The sequence below is a fragment of the Panthera pardus genome, unplaced genomic scaffold (assembly GCF_024362965.1).
Source record: "Panthera pardus isolate Hobbes unplaced genomic scaffold, ASM2436296v1 HiC_scaffold_7, whole genome shotgun sequence".
Lineage (NCBI taxonomy): Eukaryota > Metazoa > Chordata > Mammalia > Carnivora > Felidae > Panthera > Panthera pardus.
This window is the reverse complement of record NW_026527002.1, coordinates 11,703,390-11,724,305: the sequence shown is the minus strand read 5'-3', so window position 1 is coordinate 11,724,305 and position 20,916 is coordinate 11,703,390. Positions and strand designations below refer to the sequence as shown.

Genomic DNA, 20,916 nt, shown 5'->3' with positions numbered 1-20,916 from the left:
TGAAGGGGACCAGGTAAACATCACACATTTAAGTCTTAAGGGCAGCTCATAAAGCAGCATTTTTGTTTCATGAGACAAAATCTTATTTGCAAGAAGTACAGAAAACACAGAAGCATAGTTTCAAAACTGTCAGGCAAAGTTCCACGTAACCCCCGTTCAGGTTATGAAACAGAATCGTGCTAGTAGCAGAGAACCCCTCTGTGCACCCCTCCTCCGTCAGAACCCTCCAGGCTCCACCCAGCCTCCGACACTGAATTCAGTGGTCATGTTTCCTGGTCTCCTTCAATCTGTGACCGTTTCTCATTCTTTTATCTTTCGTGACTTTGATATTTTGGAAGAGTTACTGGTCACTAATTTTGTAGAACATTCCTCAATTTGGATTTGTCTGAGGTTTCCTAACGATTGGGTTGAGGTTATGCATTTTTGGCAAGAATCTCGCAGAACTGTGCCCTTCTCAGTGCCTCCCATCAGTTGGTACACGATGTCCTCACATCTTATTGACCATTTGATGAAGGTGGCGTCAAGTTGGCCAGCCATCAAGTTAGTATTTTTCCTTTTGTGAGAAGATCTTGTGGGGATACACTGAGCCTGTGAACATAACATATCCTGTTTCTCGTCATGCTTTTGCCCACTACATTTAGCATTAAGGATTCCTATCTTTAACAGTTACTCTGTTTTAGAGGATTTTCTGTTCACATCATGCCTTCTAGCTCTAATTGGTATTCTACCATAAAGAAAAGATACCTCTTCCCCTCATTATTGATGTCTATTCCGTGGTTTATAATCCATTACTAGCACGAGTTGTTTCTTCAAATCGTTCCAGATTTGGCCATCGGAAGAATTAAATTGGCTCTGGAGTCCTTTTTCATGTTCCCCTTTCCATCCCCGTGATTTTATGAGCACTCTCTTACTTTTTTGGCATCACAGATGTTCCGAGTTTGTTTTAGAATTTCCCTCCTCCAGTCCTGGAATCAACTATTTCCCCTAGGAGAACCAGTTCCCTTTATAGGATAATGGTATTTAGAAACCAGTATCTCAATACTTGGTGTGCTCACTGCTGCGGGGTGGGGTGGGGGTGGGGGTTCTTTACTTTTAGACCCTCCTCTCAATAGACAAAACTAGGAAAGGTGTGTATCTATTCTATCTCTATTTCTCTATGCACCTGTACATATACAAACCATGAGTTCCTAACATCTCCAACTTCAATTCAACACCACAGGGTTCAGTCTAGTCTTTCCCAACTTTCATTTATATAGAGTCAAATCCTGTTTTCCAAAGTTGCTAGTTTTCTAGTTGCTAGTATGCTAGTTTTCTCTCCTATTCACAGTGTGGTACTGTCACTCATCTGTAATATAGGCAGGTTCATCCATTACTTTGTATTTCGAGTTCCCTGAACATGGTTGATCTTAATTTAATTACTTTTGGAGTATTAGAAACATTACTATGGCTCTGAGTCAAGAGCTAAACAAAAACGTTTACTGAAAGAGGCGTCACTTGTCCTGAATACCTCATTCCCAATCCTTACTTTCCACACTAAACCCACCAGTAACCAGTCTCATTAGTTTCTAGCTTATTCTCCCTCCCCCCCACCCCCCACACTTAAGTTCATTTATTTTGAGAGAGAGTGCACATGTGACCGGGCCAGGGGTAGAGAGGGAGAGAGAATCCCAGGCAGGCTCCACACTAGGAGTGCAGAGGCTGACACAGGGCTTGAACCCATGAACTGTGAGATCATGACCTGAGCCAAAATCAAGAGTTGGACGCTTAACCAACTGAGCCACCCGGGCCCCCCATGTGTATTTTCTTATATTGCCTTCTTTATTACATGACCGTAACCTGTAGACACTCTTGCACTTTGTGTTTCTCGCCTCGTAGGTCCTGGAAATGACATCAATTCATAGAGCTCTTCTCATACTTTTTTACATCTGTAGGACTCCCTTTGCATGGAAGTGTCATGGTTTATTCAATCACTGTGTTTAGACATTAAGGTCACCTCCAAGTATTTTGCAGTTACAACCAACGTTGCAGTGAGCAACTCTGTGCATATGTGCTTTTGCATTGTTGGAAGGTATCATCAGGGTATTTTCCTAGAAGTGACACTGCTGGGTCAACAAGTGCCTGCGTTTTTGGTTTTATTAGTTTATGGCCAAGTTCCTCTCCAGAAAGGCAGGACGAGTTTGCACTTCACCAGCAACATCTGAGTTTCACCAATGGAATGTGTTGTCAAATTTTTCTTAACTTCTGCCAGTCTCCAACCTCATAGGTGAGAAATGGTATCTGTTTTAATTTGAATTTCTCTACGTTTGAATTTTTTAATTATATTTTAGGGACATTTAAAAATATTTTTAAAACTTTTTTTTTTTTTTGCATTTTCTAGGATTTTAAGTTTATTTATTTTGAGAGAGACAGAGAGACAGAGAGAGACAGAGAGAGAATGCAGGGGAAGGGAAGAGAGTGACGGAGAGAGAGAATACTGTATATATGCACGGGCCCTTTGAAGTTTCCCATCGTGACTTCAACCAAGTACTATTATCTAGTAAATACCAATACAATAGGAGATGCTCTACTATGGGACTAGGTTCTATTTTCATTTGAACACCAAAGCACATGTAAATTCTTATTCCCAAGAAACACAGGTTAGGTATATCCGTTTGACTCTTTGTACAGTCAATGGTTATTTATTATAAAGCAGGGTTTTCTTTCTTTGCATTATTGTCATTTATTTATTATGTTTCATTATTTTATTATTGACTATAATCAAACCCTATGCTGTCAACCTTAGTACTGAGCTTCGATACGGTTTAACTAGCTGTGAGAGAATGAATATTTAATATGTTCCAAAGCCAGACGTAATTCATTGTTTGAATGATTAGACACATTTTGGGATCATTTACCTTCCTACCCTCTTGACTGTTAGAAGATAAATAGGGACTATTTTCCTGCTAACAGGCTATTTTAAAATTAAAAACAACCTGTGTATGAAGATCGAGTTCAGCTCCCATGCTGTTTGAATTATATTATCAAATTACATGCTACTTTTTCAAAAAGCTGCTCCCGATTCAGTTGTCTTTGATTTGGAAGACAGATAGTAACACTGCCTTTATGAAGATGAAGTCCAAAGGTAACTCTGGAATGTTACCTGTTAAGACATTGAAAGTTGTTATTTATTTTGTTAGTGACTGATTTTCTAGCTCTTAATGTATCCGTAGATGCTGCAAAAGTTGATCAAAGATCAATTAAAGACTCAATGATGGTATTAAACATTCCATGACAGGGGCCAACATCACATGCTCATGACAGGGATAAGAAAATGAGCAAAGAGTAGAAACCAGACACCGACACTGCTCTTGTCAACTGACGCGGAGGGATTCGTCGCATGTATTTCTGAAGGGCAGATGAGATTCGCAGAGAAAGTAGTAACGAATTATAGAAGTCTACTACTCACCCCTGCTGCCCAAGACTAAAGCCGACTAAGGTTGCTGCGGTAGGGGCCGTAGGAGGGCTCCGTGTTTCCTTAGGGTATGAAAACACATGTGCTCATCTGCTGTTGTTTTTACCAGGAGTTTCCCCTCTTACGCTTAGGGGACACAGCGTGGAAAAGAAACACGTTAAGCTTTTGGAAAAGTTAACAACGGCTTAAAAACAGCAGTTTCCAAAGACGCATCCCCTTCCTGGCGTAGAGCATAACAAGCCCATGTTGCCCCGACTTCTTCTACTCATCACTGAGGAGCGTGAATTGTTAAGAGCAGTACATTTGAGTTGTGCACGTTAAGGAAAGACAAGTTGATAATAACAATACTCGGGAAACTTGATTTTCTCTCACCTGTCCCTCTGGCCTCCAGGAGCTAGTGAAATCAAACCAAGATAACATTAGGTGATTTCCCGCAAGAGTGATGTCAGACCTTTGACAGACTATTGCTGAATCTTCAGGGAACACCTGCAGAGAGTTGCTGAAGTGAGGGCATTCAAAGTAGGTTCATACTTAGAACTTCTTTATTAACCCTTCTTATAGTTTGTATGCACCTTTGTGCTCACCGAGAAGTAGGAAATACTTCCTTCCATCGTCAGCAACCAAAAGAATTTCAGTATTGAAGAGGGTGATCACGTTTAAGCAAAATTTTCACAAAGGGTGTTAAACATGCTGACCCTTTAAAAGATCTGCTTTTTAAATAAGCGTAAAAGCGTGGACTACAAAAAGACATTAAAAAAGGATGTGGTCATAATAAAAAAGAACACTTTTATACATAGGATTTTATTTTGCACTGCTGTAACAATTTCATTATAGACCAAGGGAGAGAGAGAAAAAAAAAAAAAAGGATAAAAACCACCACACTGAGTAAATTACTAAAGCTTTTCTACTTTCAACAGGATTTTCCATCTGGTAGATTTATTGTCGTATCCCCTTCAAAACAGACAAGATGCTTACCATATTTTAAAGATTATAGGTTGCCACTGAAAGAAAAATTTTACACAGTCACTGTACATCAAGGTTGAAAAACTGTCCTGCATGAAAAATATACTTAGAAATCATGGGAATAAAAGCAAAAGAAAACATTATTGTGTTGAAGGAAAGATTAAAGTCCTCACAATGCGCCATCTAAATGTGGACATTCATTCTTCTTGGAGTCGCTCAGGTGTAGGGAGTTCGTGCTTCTGCCCAGTTCACTCATTATACTGTGTTTTTACCCGACAGTATTCATTAAGGCAAACAAATCCTTTTCCGAAGAGATCTTAAAGAAACTGTGGACATACAGCAAACTTTTGGCATTAAAACAGGTTAACGCACACATAGCCTTTAGTAAATGTACATTAAGCATATTTTCTTGGACTAGTGACAAGAAAGGATGAACATGCTTGTTAACAATGTCAAAAAGTTTAAAATTCAGTGTCCGAGCAATTCCTAACAATGCTTCTGTAGCTTTAAGCTCTAAACAGTATAGAATTTATGCAAATGCATTAAAGAATTCAAGCTTGGCAAATTACACCCAAGCAGGTTAAACTGTATATACAGAAAGTAAATGATAAATACAGAATTAAAGGAGTCCTGGTTTTCCTTATAGCCTTGAAAACTGACAAACTTCTTGAGGACAGTTCTGTAATATTAAACATTAGGTCACCACGGGTGTTGGGAAACCTAACCACACAAACTGATTTAAAATGCTCAAGATGACTCTGTAGTGTTTAATACAGTTCAGTTCATAGGTAAGGGCACAAGACAACATTTAACAAAAATAATCACATCAATTGACCTAGAAATCAAATGCAAATAGATATGAATACAATCTCCAAAATCTGTCTTTTTAAGTGAACATTAACCATTTATTCAAAGTTATACAAGAACTTGAAGGATTAAAGTCTCCTGTGACATAAAGCCATTTCAAACAGTTTCATGTCGCAGCTGAGCAGGAGGACAGAGTGAAAGAGGAAGTGAGTGGCCGCATTGGGGCAGCGAGACAGTAAACACGGACTCAACAGCAGCCGCCCCCGGCCTGCTGTCCTCCCTGATTGCCCGCGTGTGTGGCATTGGTAGCAGCGTGCTGAGGGCCAATTTTAATGCCGTTTGCCTGAAATAAAAGGGGAAAGGGATGAAAAAAAAAAGAAAAAAGTTAACGGGATCCAACCAGATAATATGGTTTAACTACATTTAAAGAACCCCGTGGAATTCCCAAGGACATGATTTTACCCAACAACTCAGAAAAACAATACGGATGAAGCAGATTTTCGCAACACCGGAAGGAGTGTCTCCCAGGGGCTGGGATGTTCCTTCCTTTTAAGAATAATCCTGTGGAAATGTTTCTGAAAAGAATTCCTCATCGCACCAGGTACTTAGGAGTAAACGGGAACCAGGCAGCGCTGCCCTTCAGGGCATTCTCACGACGGAGAAACTGTCTGAGAGCGGGTCTGCCGGTAATCTTTGAGAGAGAAACGCAGGCAGAGTCTGCGCGGCTCCACGATACAACGTAAGGCCTTTTCTCTGGACGGCATTTCTGTTCCGTGTTGAGTCAGCTGTACGGGCTAAGGGCATATGAGTGTTCTGTGTCATCAATAATTTCTATGATCCCCAAAGACATGGCAGCTTGCCAAGAAGCCACACACAGAGTAGTTCTTTCATTCATCAAACTCACACTTCTGTCTTAACCCGCACTCCCTCAAGTGGGTTTTACCTAAAAATACAACACTTTGAGCAAAGTAATACGGTAGCTTCAGAAATTAAGCTCTTAAGGAAACTTGACGTCACAGTAAATCTCAGATTTATAGTGCTTGGCAGTTGTTCTGCAACGGTAGTGGCCTTGGGGTTTCTGGCACTAGCTCAGTATTGACAGCAGCTGATGTGGTTTCTTTTCGCTCTTTTGACTCCTCTTTAATAAAAAGCATGCCCTATGGCTCATTGGTTTTGCCCCCTCTGGGCTGGTAGCAGCTTCTTGAGGAATCAAGGAGTCAGACTTGGCACCGGGCCAAATAAATCGCACAGCCTGTTGGCTCCTGACAGCACATTACAATCAAAGCTGCGGCAGGCACAGCAAAGCAGTCAGCTACTATATGAAACCAGGCAGAAACAGTGAGCGTGCCCTTTGAAACAGAGGCCCAGTGGCTGTTCAGTTTCTACGGCATTAGTCTCCGCACGGTGTCGTCTTTAAATTAACTCAAAATCTTCTGCCGCGTAAGCTCAGAAGATAGGATTGAGAAAACATACTCCTCCGAATTAAAAGAAATGAGAAAATCGAGTACTTTCTGGAAACCTCAGGCAAACGGTCGTCTGTTTTAGCAAAGAATATGGAGGCAAATAATGAAGAACCTCGCTCATGTACAGGCCCAGAGCCACACGTGCAGTAAAGGATTTCTAACACAAAGCTTTCCTAATTCCAACTGTAGGAGGACTAAGGGTTTTTCTCTTGGAAGCATGAAGTCTCACCACGGGAATGGCAAAGATATTTATGTAAGACTAAATAATATACTACATATTCAATAAACATTCTGAAATAAATAAGAATAAATGCATAGTGGGGATTTAGGTCAGAACGATGCCCTTCGGTAAACACTCTGGATTGTATGCTTCGAGGCTTTATATTTTATCCTAATCATATTCATCAAAACTGGCTCAAAATAATTCTACAAAAAGGACAAAAACAAAACCAAAAACAACGCTAATTGCCAATTACATATATTAGTCTCATGAAAACATACGATGCTATACAGGGAGTAATTTCCAAACTAGATATGTCCCTCTTTCATACTAGACAACAGAGAGAGCATCTTGCATTAGTAACGTAGTATGGGCATTTACACACTAGAAAAGGATTCCCCAAAGCAGATGACACCAGATGGACGTGTGGATGAAAGTAGAATTTCTCCTCTCTTTGGAGGATTTATCTTATTTTGCATTGCTTGCAATAAATGGATAGGGTTACTTATTTTAATCCATTTTCAGAAAGTGATGCTCTATTAGAACATAAACATTTACCCATTAGAAACATAACAAATTTTTGGTTAGATGATCATAGTGTGTTAACTGACGTCATAAATTCATTTTAGGAATTAAAAAGAACAGAAAATCATGAATCTATGTAACTAAAATTCAATTCTAAATTAATATTAGCCAATAACACACACACACACACACATACCTCATTATTAATGTCAAAGACTCCTTCTTGGATTTTTTCATAAATTTCTTTCGCTGTATTAATAAATGCCTGAAATATAAAGTAGAGAAACTGATTCAAATTATATAAAACCACAACAGTAAAACATTATATAAAAACTCTGTAGAATATCATGATGTTCCATACAAGAAAATCAACCAATGTAATACACCATATTAACCAACAGAATAAAAGAGAAAACCCGTATGATCACTTCAAAAGAGGCAGAAGCCGCATTTAACAAAATCTAACAACCTTTCATGATAAAAACACTCAACAGAATAGGACCACAAGGGGATTTCCTCAACCTGATAAATAGCATCTATGAAAAATTCACAGCTAACATCACAGCAAGTGGTGAAGACTGAACATTTTCCTAAAGATCAAGATCAACAACAAGGCAAGGATGTATATGAATGTTCATTATTTGTAACAACAGCCGAAAAGTGGAAACAACACAGATGTTAGTCCACTGATGAATGAAAACCAAAATGTGGTATAACCTTATAATACAGTATTACTCGGCCTTCAAAAAAAAATGAAGTACTGATTCATACTATAATGTGGATGAACCTTGAAGACATCATGCTAAGTAAAAGCAGCTACATATAAAAGACCACGCATGGTAGGATTCCATTTACTGAAATGTCCAGAACAGGTCAACCCATGGAGAGAAAAAGTAGATTCTTGGGATTAGGAGAAATGGAGAGTGACTGCTAATGCGTATGGGGTTTCTTTTGGGGTGATAAAAATGTTCTGGAATCAGACAGTAATGATGGTTATGCCACTCTGTGAATACACTAAAACCCACTGAATCGTACCCTGAAAAAGGGCATATTTTATGGTGTATGAACTATATCCCAAAAGAAAAATTCATCCCTGGGGGACGGGGAGGGGATGTGCCGCAGAAATACCATAACATGAGAAGAGCACACATGAGGAAAAGACGTCAGTGAGGATGAACTCCAAAGGCTTCCATGTTGAAACGAGTTTACTTTCAGAGGCCACTGTTCCACACAGGATCGTTTTTGTCAGGACAATGTATTACTTAACACACAGTTTATGAGGGAAAGAATCAACGGAAACTTACGATAAAGAGATAAAAAGCTGTTCAACTTTTATGCCACACTGAATAAAGTTTCACCCTTTTTCCACATAGCAACTACTAAGTTGACAAAAAAAATCAGTGTTAAAATACTAAACCAGATTAAGCCTCTAAATACCAAAACTAACCCACAAGCATTCTATACTTATATAAAATATGAAGCAGTCGGTAGAGCATGTGACTGACCCTTGATCTCGGGTTTGTGAGTTTTAGCCCCATGCTGGGGATAGAGATTACTTAAAAAAATAACTAACTATGGGGTGCCTGGGTGGCTCAGTGGGTTGAGCGTCCGACTTCGGCTCAGGTCATGATCTCACGGCTCGTGAGTTCGAGCCCCACGTCGGGCTCTGTGCTGACAGCTCAGAGCCTGGAGTCTGCTTCGGATTCTGTGTCTCCCTCTCTCTCTCTGCCCCTCCCCCATTCACGCTCTGTCTCTTTTTCTCTCTCAAAAATAAACATTAAAAAAAATAACTAAAATAAAAAATAAATATTAAGGCATTTTACATAAATATTGCCAATGCTACAGAAGGGGTTTATAAACTCACTTTCCAACCAATCCGATCTGAGAGCTCCCAGATCATAGTATTAATATTATAAACCAGGTCCTCTTCAGTGGGCAGTCTATGAAAATCCACAAAACCAGGCTATTCTCCACTAGCACTGATACAGATTTAATTCCAAATTTAAAAAGTAAACAGGTTCCTGGAGAGGAACCAATCATACCTTTCGTCTTTTCTACACTGGAAACATCTGACTGCTGAACTTGCCACCGGAGCTTTTGTTTCCTAATTAACAGGACTGATATGTTTTCACCTTTAAAGGCCTTACAGCTCCCCAGAGTAATCAATCTACTGCGGCTCAATTACTGCACCAAGAACACACCAGTCAGCGAAGGAGACGTGAGCGACTGCGGCAGGAGCGCAGAGATATGAATATGCATAAACTCTAAGTGGCTGATCGAATCATCAGAGAGGGTCATGAGAATTTGCAGCAAAATAATGAGAAGAATTAATCACTGCAGATTCACAAGGCACTCAGGAAGCGAGTGCGCTTTTCGTGTGTGTGCTGAGTTACAGCGACGTGAAGGAGACACTGGCTTCCGGCCAGCTATGAATTGATTCACGTTCTTCAAAACTGAAGTTAACCCTTATAAATAAAGGAAAACTTAACTTTATTTCCAATAACATGTCAATTATGGCGATGACCTTAGAAACCAGGCTAACTAAATATTGAAGTCAACAGATTCATAAATTCACAGGGCTGGAAATCCTTGAAGGGACACCCGCATGTGTACATCTCCCTAGAACATCAGACAGAACTGCAGGATCCCATAAACGAGTTCATACAAACAGGCATTTGTACCATGAAAGTCATTACCTGTGCCAATTTATGTAATAAATGGACTTTTTTCCTAATCTGTTGATGAATTATTTTAAAAACTGGCTCCAGAGAGATACGCTATATGAAATTTCCTAAGTCACTTCTAATTTTATTACATGAATAGTACTTAATACTTGATTAAGTAGCTTTAAGAACAATTGTACCCAATGAACTTAAGATGTCTTTTGGATCTGAAAAAACGTAGTTAATTTCATCACAATTGAAATATAACAAATGGTTATATTTTCTTTCATGATTCCCACCATCTCAATGAAATCGTCTTCAGACAATGCTACATTTACTTGCCATCCAACTCATGATTATATATTGCAAACACTGAAATATCTTCCACCCCCTCCAGGCATATATAACATATATGGTGTTATAAACATATATAAGAACACACACACGTATATATGGGTTGTTTTATCTACATGGCAGCAAAATTAATAATACTTAATATGTATTATTAAATGATTAATTAATGATTAATTTTAAAGAGTCCTCAGTTTAAAACCCAATATAATATAGACATCAGTGCACGTGTTTTAAAAGTCTACGGCTATAGACAAATTGTTGAATCCCCAAATATAATGAAATTAACCAAACACTGTTAAGGCTTATTCGCCACGAAATGAAACTTCTAAGATACGAGCCTTGGGTGTTACAGACAATAGCTGTCCCCTAAAGCTGCAAGCACGTTAAGAAGTCGGAAAGACAAGACATACCTCTTACAATAATTGGCTAGTATTTTAATTGCTCATTTTGTTCTAGTCACTAAAAAGCAGTCCCCATATGTATTTTTCAAGGCAGAGATGTAACAATGTGAAATGCCTCTAGAACACAGACAAAAATGAGGCAATGAGCAATGATTTAACTAGATACTACTACAAACCTTTACATTAAAACTCATCGTGCTTTCACAGGACAGTCTTAAACTTGAAATTCCTTCCAATTTTAACCAGTTTCACTTTTTCGATTTCCCAAGCTATACAAACAAATTCTGAGGTGGGGGCAGGGGGAAGAAAAGGGGAGCCTGTGTGAAGGCGTGTCTGGGAGTGGGAGGCGGGGATGAGCATGTGCAGTATCAGAGGCAGAGGCAATGGGGGAGCCTGCATAGGGCGGCAGCTGTGGGGGCAGCAGACTTGTGGAATCTCACAGCTCCCGATGGTGGATGGAGTATGGCGCTGTTGATGATGGCTCGTCTTTAAGGAGAGGCTGTAACCTAGGGAATCAATCTGCAATACCTATTTATTATCAGAAAAATGAAGCAAGCTGATGGCACACCTACAGAAAAGTTTTAACATTAGTGCAATACTTTCAAGGCAAGATCACCGCGGGCTTTGTGACCCATCAGTCGGAACGGTAAGCAGGAACATCAGAACGACAGTCAAATCTGAGTATTAACAAAGAGGTTGCGGAAGAAGAAGAAAACATTGGCTGAGAAACCCAGGTCAAAGGATTTTGTTATCGGCACTGTGAAACAAACACTATCTAGGCAGGTCCACAATTATGAAGCAGAAACAGATTTCCAGGTAGCCAAGTGCATTTGGTGAGCCTCTTGCTTTCCTGCCCGGGACTCACGCCAGTATCAGAGGCCCCACTCTCTCTTCATTTCACCATTAGCTCTCCCTCTCTGCCCTACTTTGATTAATTGCCACGGTCAGTCCTTCACCTTCGTTAGCCATCAATTGCCTTCCACCTCTGACACTAATCTTTCAACCGTTGGCAGCAGTTATCTAATGGTCCTAATACCCAAATTTAAGTAAATTTTCAGTGACTTCCATAGCAAACATTAAAATAAACATAACCATAAAGAACTACATATGCATTACATTCAAATAAATATTCAACACACAAGCTGATGCATAGCCTATCATTTGTCATTTCACCCTTGGGTGAAAGGGCACCTATTAAATTGTTACCTTAGACTCAGCACTTCCCTAGGTACTATGGAAGATACAGGGGAGAGGTGGATACAATTCCTACTGCTGCCAAACTAAAACAATTTAGTTGGGAGAATCTGAGCACAGGGGCTTAAATCTCTATTGAAGATGCAGGAAAAATACACCTTCCACGCTGACAGAGGGAGAACGTGTGCAGGGCGGGACTAAGGCAGGCCCAGATGCAGGCCAAGGACAACGTGCTAAGAGAGCCTTTCTTCACAGCCGACGAGACAGAATAGAGGCAAAGGGGAAAATAGAGTAATAATATGTCATTTTTCTTATGGTTTAACAGTTTTTAAAGCAAAATAGTGAAAATAAATTGTCTGCAACAGAGTAGAAGATTTTAAATTATTTCCTTATGTAACATGCTGCCATCTGGTGGCAACAAAAAAATGTCTAACATCTGCGAGGTAAGAATTCCAAATAAATCAAAGTATCTTAGTTTCGTTTAAACATCTTGAACAGGTGCACTCGGCTGGCTCAGTTGGTGGAGCACGCGACTCTTGATCTCGGGGTTGTGAGTTCAAGCCCTATGTTGGATGTAGAGATTACTTAAGAACAAAATCTTTAAAAAAAAATAAACATCTTGAATAGATGCTAGACAGTAAAGTATCCTGTGAAATCAGTGAGTCTACTTTCTTTTTGGGAACTGGGAAACACGAAGTAACTAAAATGCTGTTTAATTTTCCTCTCATTTCCTAATCAATGCCATGAACATTACAGGTGTCCATCTGACACCTGAATCTAGTGACAACCGGTATTTACTAAGTACTCACTATGGGCCAGTCAACCCGCTAAGTCGTTTGCACAAGTTTGCATTATTTCTGGAAGAAATTTACAGTATGTATAAAAATACGGAAATGCATGTATTTTCTTTCATTTGTTTCTAAGAAACTCTGTGGGATGAAGCAGTTATGCCAGGAAGGCTAGCGGAATGGCCACAAGTGGGGCTCTAGAACCAGACCGTCCAGGTTCAAGCTCCAGTGCCACCTCTTACTGGAGGTGTTGCTCTGGACCCACTGCTTCACCTCTTGTTAACATGAGGATAATAATGGTGCCTATGTCATAGAGTCTTTGGGAGGATGAACGCAGACCACTGAGAACAGTGCTTGGCGCATAGTTAAGAACTCACTTCTTGCTAGCTTTCGCCATCAGGAAGGTGTGCGGGCAATGGTGTGTGGGGACAACAGAAGAGGGTACACGTGCTGTATGTGAATGTGCCTTGACACATTGCAGACTCAAGGAAAGAAATAGTGATTGATACTCTTCAGTGAATTAAAATAAAAAGCAAACATTTAAAAAGTAAGCGAGAGGGGTGCATGAGTGGCTCAGTCGGTTAAGCGTCCCAACACTTGATTTTGGCTCAGGTCATGATCTCATGGTTTTATGGGTTTGAGCCTTGCATCAGGCTCTGTAATGACAGTGCAGAGCCTGCTTGGGACTCTCTCTCCCTTTCTCTCTGCCCCTCCTCCACTTGCTCTTGCTGTCTCTCAAAATAAACTTAGAAAATAAAGTGAGCAACATAAAATGTGTATAGTGAGTACTGAAGAATCAAATATATTGAGAGCAGACTTAAATATGCAAAGACAGGGAAGTCTTGTGAAAAGAACATTAGACTAGAATTCAAGATTAGGCAGTTTAAACACAAAACTCCTTCAAATTCTGTGACTTTAAAATGTTCTGATTCTAGAGGTGCCTGGGTGGCTCAGTTGGTTAAGCATCCGACTCTGGATTTCGGCTCAGATCATGATCTCACCGTGAGACTGAGCCTCGTGTCAGGTACTGTGCTGACAGCATGGAGTCTGCTTGGGATTCTCTCTCTCTCTCTCTCTCTCTCTCTCTCTCTGCGCCCCTCCCCCTGCTCTTTCTCTCGCTCAAAATAAATAAATGAACTTAAAAAGAATGTTCTGATTCTATTTTAGTTTCACTGAGAGAGAACTCATACATACATTATCCAATACAATGGCTTTCAAATTATATTTCATGCAGGGGCCACCTCTTGGGGTGAAGAAGGAAGTAGGGAGAGCCCTATGAACCTGCTCTTTCCTCCTCATTTTTCATGGCATATCCTCCTCTGTCTTTATTTTTTTAAGTTTATTTTGAGAGAGAGGGTATGTGTGTGTGGGCAGGGGAGGGGTAGCAGGAGAGAATCCTAAGCAGGCTCTGCACAGCTGCACAGAGCCTGATGTGGGGCTCAAACTCACTAACTGTGAGATCATGACCTGAGCCAAAATCAAGAGTCAGTCGCTTAACCGACCGAGCCACCAGGCGCCCCTCTGCTTTTTTCTTTCACGGTTTTCTGTGTTTCATTAGAAGCAAGAGGGCCACTGCTAAACCCACTGATCTACAGAAGCTCTCATTTTATAGAGGGAGGACTCTGTAAGAGTGGGCTGCAGAAGGAGAAATGACTCGCCCAAGACCACCCACAACTGCAGCAGTAGCAAGATTAGCAGGATTAACGTCCTGTCCATATTTATCTTCCTTTTATCAGGATCACTTCTTAGCTTTAACACAACTCAAGGGAATTTTCATTTATATTATGTTTCATTTTATTTTATTATTTTACTTTGAAGAAAGGCTGGCTGACAACAAGGAGACCAGTACAGTCTAAACCAATAATCCGGGTAAGAAATGAAGGCCTGCCAAATTAACAGTGGTGACAAGAATGGAAAGTAAAGATCAAACTTAATATCTACTTTGGAGAAATTAACAGGACTTGGTAAAGAACAGGGCAAGAATGGTAAGGTGTTGAAGGATGATTCCAGTTTTAGCTGAAGTGACTGACATGGACGGGTATGCTGTGAACTGAGGTAAGTAAAAAAGGAAAAAAAAAATCACATTTCAAGGAGAGAATGAAGAGTTTGTTTTAGACACATGGAATTCTAATGCTTATGTCACATACAAGTGGGAAATTCTTGGCAGTTGATCTACATAACTGTGTGCCTATGTATGAATGTGCACAATGAATGTGTGAGTGTGTAAGTGTGTGATATGCACTTATCAGCATGACTTTCTCCAGTAATGTTTAGCTACCTTGGCTTAGGAGAAAAAATGGTTATAACTTTCAAAATCAGCTTGGCTTAGATGATCCTTCAAGTTCCCTAAGGGTGATGGCCAAACAAGGGGGCGAGGAACTGCTGCTAGTCAGCAAAATCTTCTAACCAGGCGAGGAGAGTAACAAACATTTATTAAATTAAACACTCCTCAAAGGATGCTGGAAGCCTCGTAAGGTCAAGTCAAATTTCCCGTGGAAAGCTGTGTGGTAGCCTTGGCACTGAGAACAGGGTGAAGGGGAAAACTAAGCCTTCAGTTCACACCACATTCCAGCTCTACGGCAACGCCTGTTCCACCACTTAGAAGGCAGCCCAAGGCGAGTAAGATGTCCTCTCGATGCAAATTGAGTCTGTTGGTTTTCAAGTACTGGGGCAGGACACAAATACTAGCGAAGGGCTTTGAAACTGTTCATCTTTCTAGTTACACAAGTCATGTGTTTTCCCTAGACATAGAAATCCACCTATCCTATCTGTGTGGATGGCTTGGCAAGTTGCCGTAATCTGTCTGAGCGTCGTTAGCTGACTGTGCTTTCAGCTATTATCTTGGCTCTATCTTTTAGGACGTTAGCAGCTAAGCCAGGAATTTCCAGTCTTGATTTTCCAATGTTCCATTTTTTTAAAGATTTGATTTTTTACAGTTTATTTACTTAACTCATCTCTACCCCAACATGGGGCTCGAACTCATGACCCCTAGATGAAGAGTCATATGCTCTTCTGAGAAGCCAGGCAACCCTAAAGATTTTATTTTATTATTTTATTTTTTTTAATGTTTATTTGTTTTTGAGACAATGTGAGAGACAGAGTGCAAGCAGCGGAGGGGCAGACAGAGGGAGACAGAGAAGCTGAAGTGGGCTCCAGGCTCTGTGCTGACAGCGTAGAGCCTGACGCAGGGCTCGAACTCATGAACCATGAGATCATGACCTGAGCCGAAGTCGGACACTTAATCGACTGAGCCACTTAGGCGCCCCTAAAGATTTTATTTTTAAGTCATCTCTACATCCAAAGTGGGCTCAAACTTACAACCCCAAGATGAAGAGTCACAGGCTCTACTGACTGGGCCAGCTAGGCACCCTAATAGTTTAAGATATTTTAAATTACTAGACTTTTGCCTCAAAAAATTTTGATGTTTATGTACTTTTCTGATTTCCCATAAACTTTCAATTCTAAGTAAAATTGATGAGTATAGGGAAAAATAACCCATAAAATGGCTAAGAGAGTGAGAATATCTGATAAAGAGACACTGTTTAGAAAATGGAAAGTCTAACCACTATTCACACCACAATCACCAGTAGGTCTCACAGGAAATAGAATACTGTGAGTTTGGGTAATGTACAACTCTGAGAAAATTAAATTTTACTTTATTGCAAAAATACACAGAGAAAACCAGGGAAGGAATTACAGGAAAAATATATATTTATATATATATTTATATTTATATATAACTTCATATATATTTATATATAAAATTTACAAAACAATTTATACAGTTATATATAATTATATATATACACATACACAATTATATATATAATTACATATATATAATTATAATACATCACTTCTGGGGTATTGTGAAATCATCAGAAAGTTAGCATGAGTCTTTTCGGAAGGGGTATTTTTCCTAGCCTGCCATAATCTTTGCTACATTTATCCCTGGGTCTAAAAAAAATCTTTTCGAACTACAAAGACCCTAGGCAGCTACTGAAGGAAGCTCCTGATCACAGGAGGAGCCAATCTGATCATTTGGGTTTTCAAAAATCACACAGCTTTTAGAATGCTTAGGGCAAAGTAAATTTAGGACAGAATTCCACCTACATGTTAACCAGTGGGACCAAAGCATAACCTGATTAAAGACTGAAGTAAGAGAGACAAGGCTGAAGTAATGAAATAAATAGTGAATCATGCAAACATCTGTTGTCTCCCGTGCAGGGGAGACCCTGTGCTAGGCGCTGGGGATGCAGAGATGAAAAGACAGCCTGGGTTTTCAAGGAACGTGGCCAAGTGTCATGATAGAGACCTAAAGATAAATTCATGCTCAGGAGGAGACTGGAATGAGCACAGAGAAGAGAGTATACAATTTTTAAGTGTGTGTGCACGTACGTGATGGCTGGTGGGGAAGGGGGGGGGGGGGCAGGGAGGGTGTGTCATGGCATTCCAAGAGGAGGTATGAGGCTTCATTATATCCCTGAAAGAAACGGTAGGAAGAAAGGGCATTCCAAGGGCAGAGAGCACTTTCTGCGGAGGTGGGTTTAAAGAGCACCACCCAGCTGATGAGCTCGTAGTTTAATATAGAAAGCACATCGCGTGGTGTTAGCAAATAAAGGGACTTGTCTTCCAAGCTAAGGAGTTTGATTCTGAAGAGGTGGAAAACCCACCACACGCTTTTAATAAAATTGGGGAGCGACACTCAATTTTCATGTGTTGAAAGATCTCAGAGGAACCAGTGTAGAGGACTGAAAAATGTACAACCTGGAGAGAGATTTAACAGTAGAAATAACAAGACACAAGTAGAAAGCAATATACATTAACTGAATACATGACTATGAAGGGGTAGGAAAAAGGACATAGGCTACTGAAGATTCAAATATCCCTAAGGGACTGTTTAAGGTAAGAACAGAAAAGCATTTGTTAGGATAGGCAATTAGGAGGTGCAGGGTGACCTTGGCCAAGGTAGAGGAGTCGACCTGTGAACTGAGGTGTCAAAAAGAATGAGGAAACAGAGATGGAACTTACTAGAGGATGGAAGAGACCATCCAAGAACTGGGAATGACAGGTTTTGCTTTTCAAATGGTTGAAATTTGATTATGCAATTACGTGCTGAGAGCCAAGAATCACTAGAGAAAAAGGATGAAAACGTTTGAAGGAATGTCTCTGAGGAAGAGGAAAGGACACCAGTGGGCCAGGTTCTTCTGTTAGGTAACAGAGCTGAATGAACTTCATGGTCTCTACACTCCCCAAAGCCTGCCTAGGAGCAGCAGCGTGATGACGCTGGACCACCGCTTCCAAATGCAGGCTTTCAGGCCATACCCTGACCTATCAAATCGGAATCTGCATTTCAACAGGATTCCTAGGTGATCTGAGAAGCACAGCTCTAAACACAACTGATTTGGGGGGAAAAAAAAAAAAAATCCTTTCCTTTTAATTAAAACTTTTTTTTTTTTTTTTGGTAAATGTTTAGTTTTGAGAGAGAGAGAGAGAGAGAGAGTGAGAGAAGCGAGTGGGGGAGGGGCAGAGAGAGAGGGAGACAGGATCTGAAGCAGGCTCTGTGCTGACAGCAGACAGCCTGTTGCAGGGCTCGAACTCATGAACCGTGAGATCATGACCGGAACTGAAACCAAGAGTTGGATGCTTAACCACCCAGGCGCCCCTAGAATAGCTGTCTCATTCTTTTAACTCCTCATATGATCCACTTTCCCAGAAATGGGCCTTCCAAGGTTAGGCAGTAAGCTGAGAAGAAATTCCTGTCTGAGCCCAGAGCATGAGGTTCAACCCACTGTGTTAAACTGCCTCTCTCCTGGAGGATGGCATGATTAGGCGAATCCAAGTCCTTAGAAAGCAAGAAACAGAAGACACTGTACTCAGAGCAAACGTCCCTGAAATTAATTTCCTATGTGCTCCAATGCCGAGTCTGAGCCACTAAGAATCTATGGACCCCGTAAAACTAGCATATTTAGCTCTTATGTTTCATCGTGATTCCTCTTTCGCCCTAATTCTAGCTGGCTAATTCTTGCTCACATCTTGGAGACAGTATACTGCAATTTTATGAGCTGTGTCCTTTCCCACTGAGGTGTTGGCTTTCCTGCCACAGGCACTGGCACTGAGCACATATCACAAGGCAGATGCCGGAGAAATGCTTAGCTCTCCTCCTTCCCTCTTCTCAGGGCAGACACAACACCTGTTAGTCTTTTCTGACCTCGGAGAAACTAAGTACTTGTTTTCCAACATTAATTGCTGAATGAAATAAAAAGCATGCCATTCATACTTGATATCAGATATTATCAAGGAATTACTGCTATGTTTGTTAGGTATAATAATGGTATCGCGTTGTAGGTTTTTAAATCACTGCCAATGAAATATTTATAGGTAAAATATTTCTGGAATTTCTTAAAAAACAGAGGACATAATAAAACAAGATCATCAAAATGTCCAAATGGTGATAACTTCTAAAGCCTGATGACAGATATATGGGTTTACTTTTTTAAATGGTGACAACTGTTTAAATTGATTTAAAGTAGCAGTGCCATGAATCTTATTGTGAGCTGACCAAAACGCTTTAATACAGCTGATGTAGAAAAATAAACTAATGCATAAACATATACCGTCATAAAAATACTCTTTAATGATATACCTAATTGGGTTTTAAAGTGTGACACACACAAAGGTCATGAATGAACTGAGTTTGCTTTAAATATTAATATAATTCCCTCTTTGATTACTTCTGAGCAATCTTACTAAGAAAGCCTATGTATGCATAATAAAATCCCAACAGTAACTTTATTATTTGTTAGGCATAAGCTAAAACTCATAATGTTTAACATGGAAGAACCTGGTTGTTTGTATAAAAATCTGCTCTGTGCAGAAATGTGACAGAGACTCATCAAAGAGCCATATTTAACAAAAAATTAATAACTTAATAATTTGAAAAAGAAATGTGTTCTTTGTAAATTCAAAAAATATGACTTAAGCTTTTATAACTGTGTTCCATATTCTCAAATTAGTATTTTTTAATAGAACTGTGAGGCTTCTTAATCTTTAATTTTTTTTTTGTTTTAATTGCCACTATGATCTTTAAGAATAGGTTAAAGCTGTTTGTATGTGGTTATTGTGTATGTGTATTTGTATGTGTATTTTGATCAAACTTTTTGAGATAATTAGAGATTCACATGCAGATTTAAGAGATAATACAAAGAGATCTTGTGTAACCTTTCCCTGGTTTCCCCCAACGGCAGCATCTTGGAAATGTATAGTACGTTGTCATAATCGAAATGTTGCAAAGGGATACAGAACATTTCTGTTATAAGGATCCCTCATGTTGTCTTTTTACAACAATACACACTTCCCTTCCACCCTCCTTAAACTTGGCAGTGACTAATCTGCTCCCATTTCTCCAATTTTGTCATTTCAAAATCAAAATCATATAAATAGAACCATACAATATGCAACCTTTTGGGACTGACTTTATTCACTAAGCACAGTTTTCTGGAGACTCATCCAAGTGGTTGCATGTATCAATTGTCCCTCCCTTTTTACTTGTAGAGTAGTATTCCATGGTATGGATGGACGTACTGTATCGCTTTGTCTAACCATTGGTCTGTTGAAAGACATCTAGGTTGTTTCCAGTGTTTGGCTATTGTGAATAAAGATGCTATGAACATCTACGTACCAGTTTTTGGGTTAAACAGAAATCTTCATTTCTCTGGGATAAGTGCTCAGAGATACAACTGGTAGGTAGTTGAATGTTTAGGTTTATTTTAAATTTTTAAGTAATCTCTACACCCAACGTGGGCTTGAACCCACAACCCGGAGATCAAGAATCGCATGCTCCACTGACTGAGACAGCCAGGCACCCCTAGTTTTTTTTTTTAAACATTTATTTATTTTTTATTAAGTAAACTCTACCCCCCAAAATGGGGCTCAAACTCAGGACTCCTGAGATCAAGAGTTGCTTGCTCTGCTGACTGGGCCAGCCAGGCATCCCTAAATTGTTTGCAGAGTGGCCATATCATTTTACATTCCCATCAGCAATGTATGAGTGATCTAGTTTCTCCATATCCTTGTCAGCATTTGAT

At 39.9% G+C, this 20,916-nt stretch overlaps 1 protein-coding gene across 1 annotated transcript in view; it reads right to left on the bottom strand.

The window, feature by feature from the left end:
- Positions 1 to 4,367: 4,367 nt before the first annotated feature.
- RAB2A (RAB2A, member RAS oncogene family) overlaps positions 4,368 to 20,916 on the bottom strand; it is an 85,316-nt gene continuing 68,767 nt past the window's right edge. The window contains exons 7-8 of the mRNA XM_019421268.2: positions 7,626 to 7,694; positions 4,368 to 5,564 (exon numbers count right to left, since the gene is read on the bottom strand). Of these exons, the coding sequence (XP_019276813.1) occupies positions 5,469 to 5,564; positions 7,626 to 7,694 (165 nt within the window). The 3' untranslated portion in view covers positions 4,368 to 5,468. The remainder of the gene's footprint in view (positions 5,565 to 7,625; positions 7,695 to 20,916) is intronic.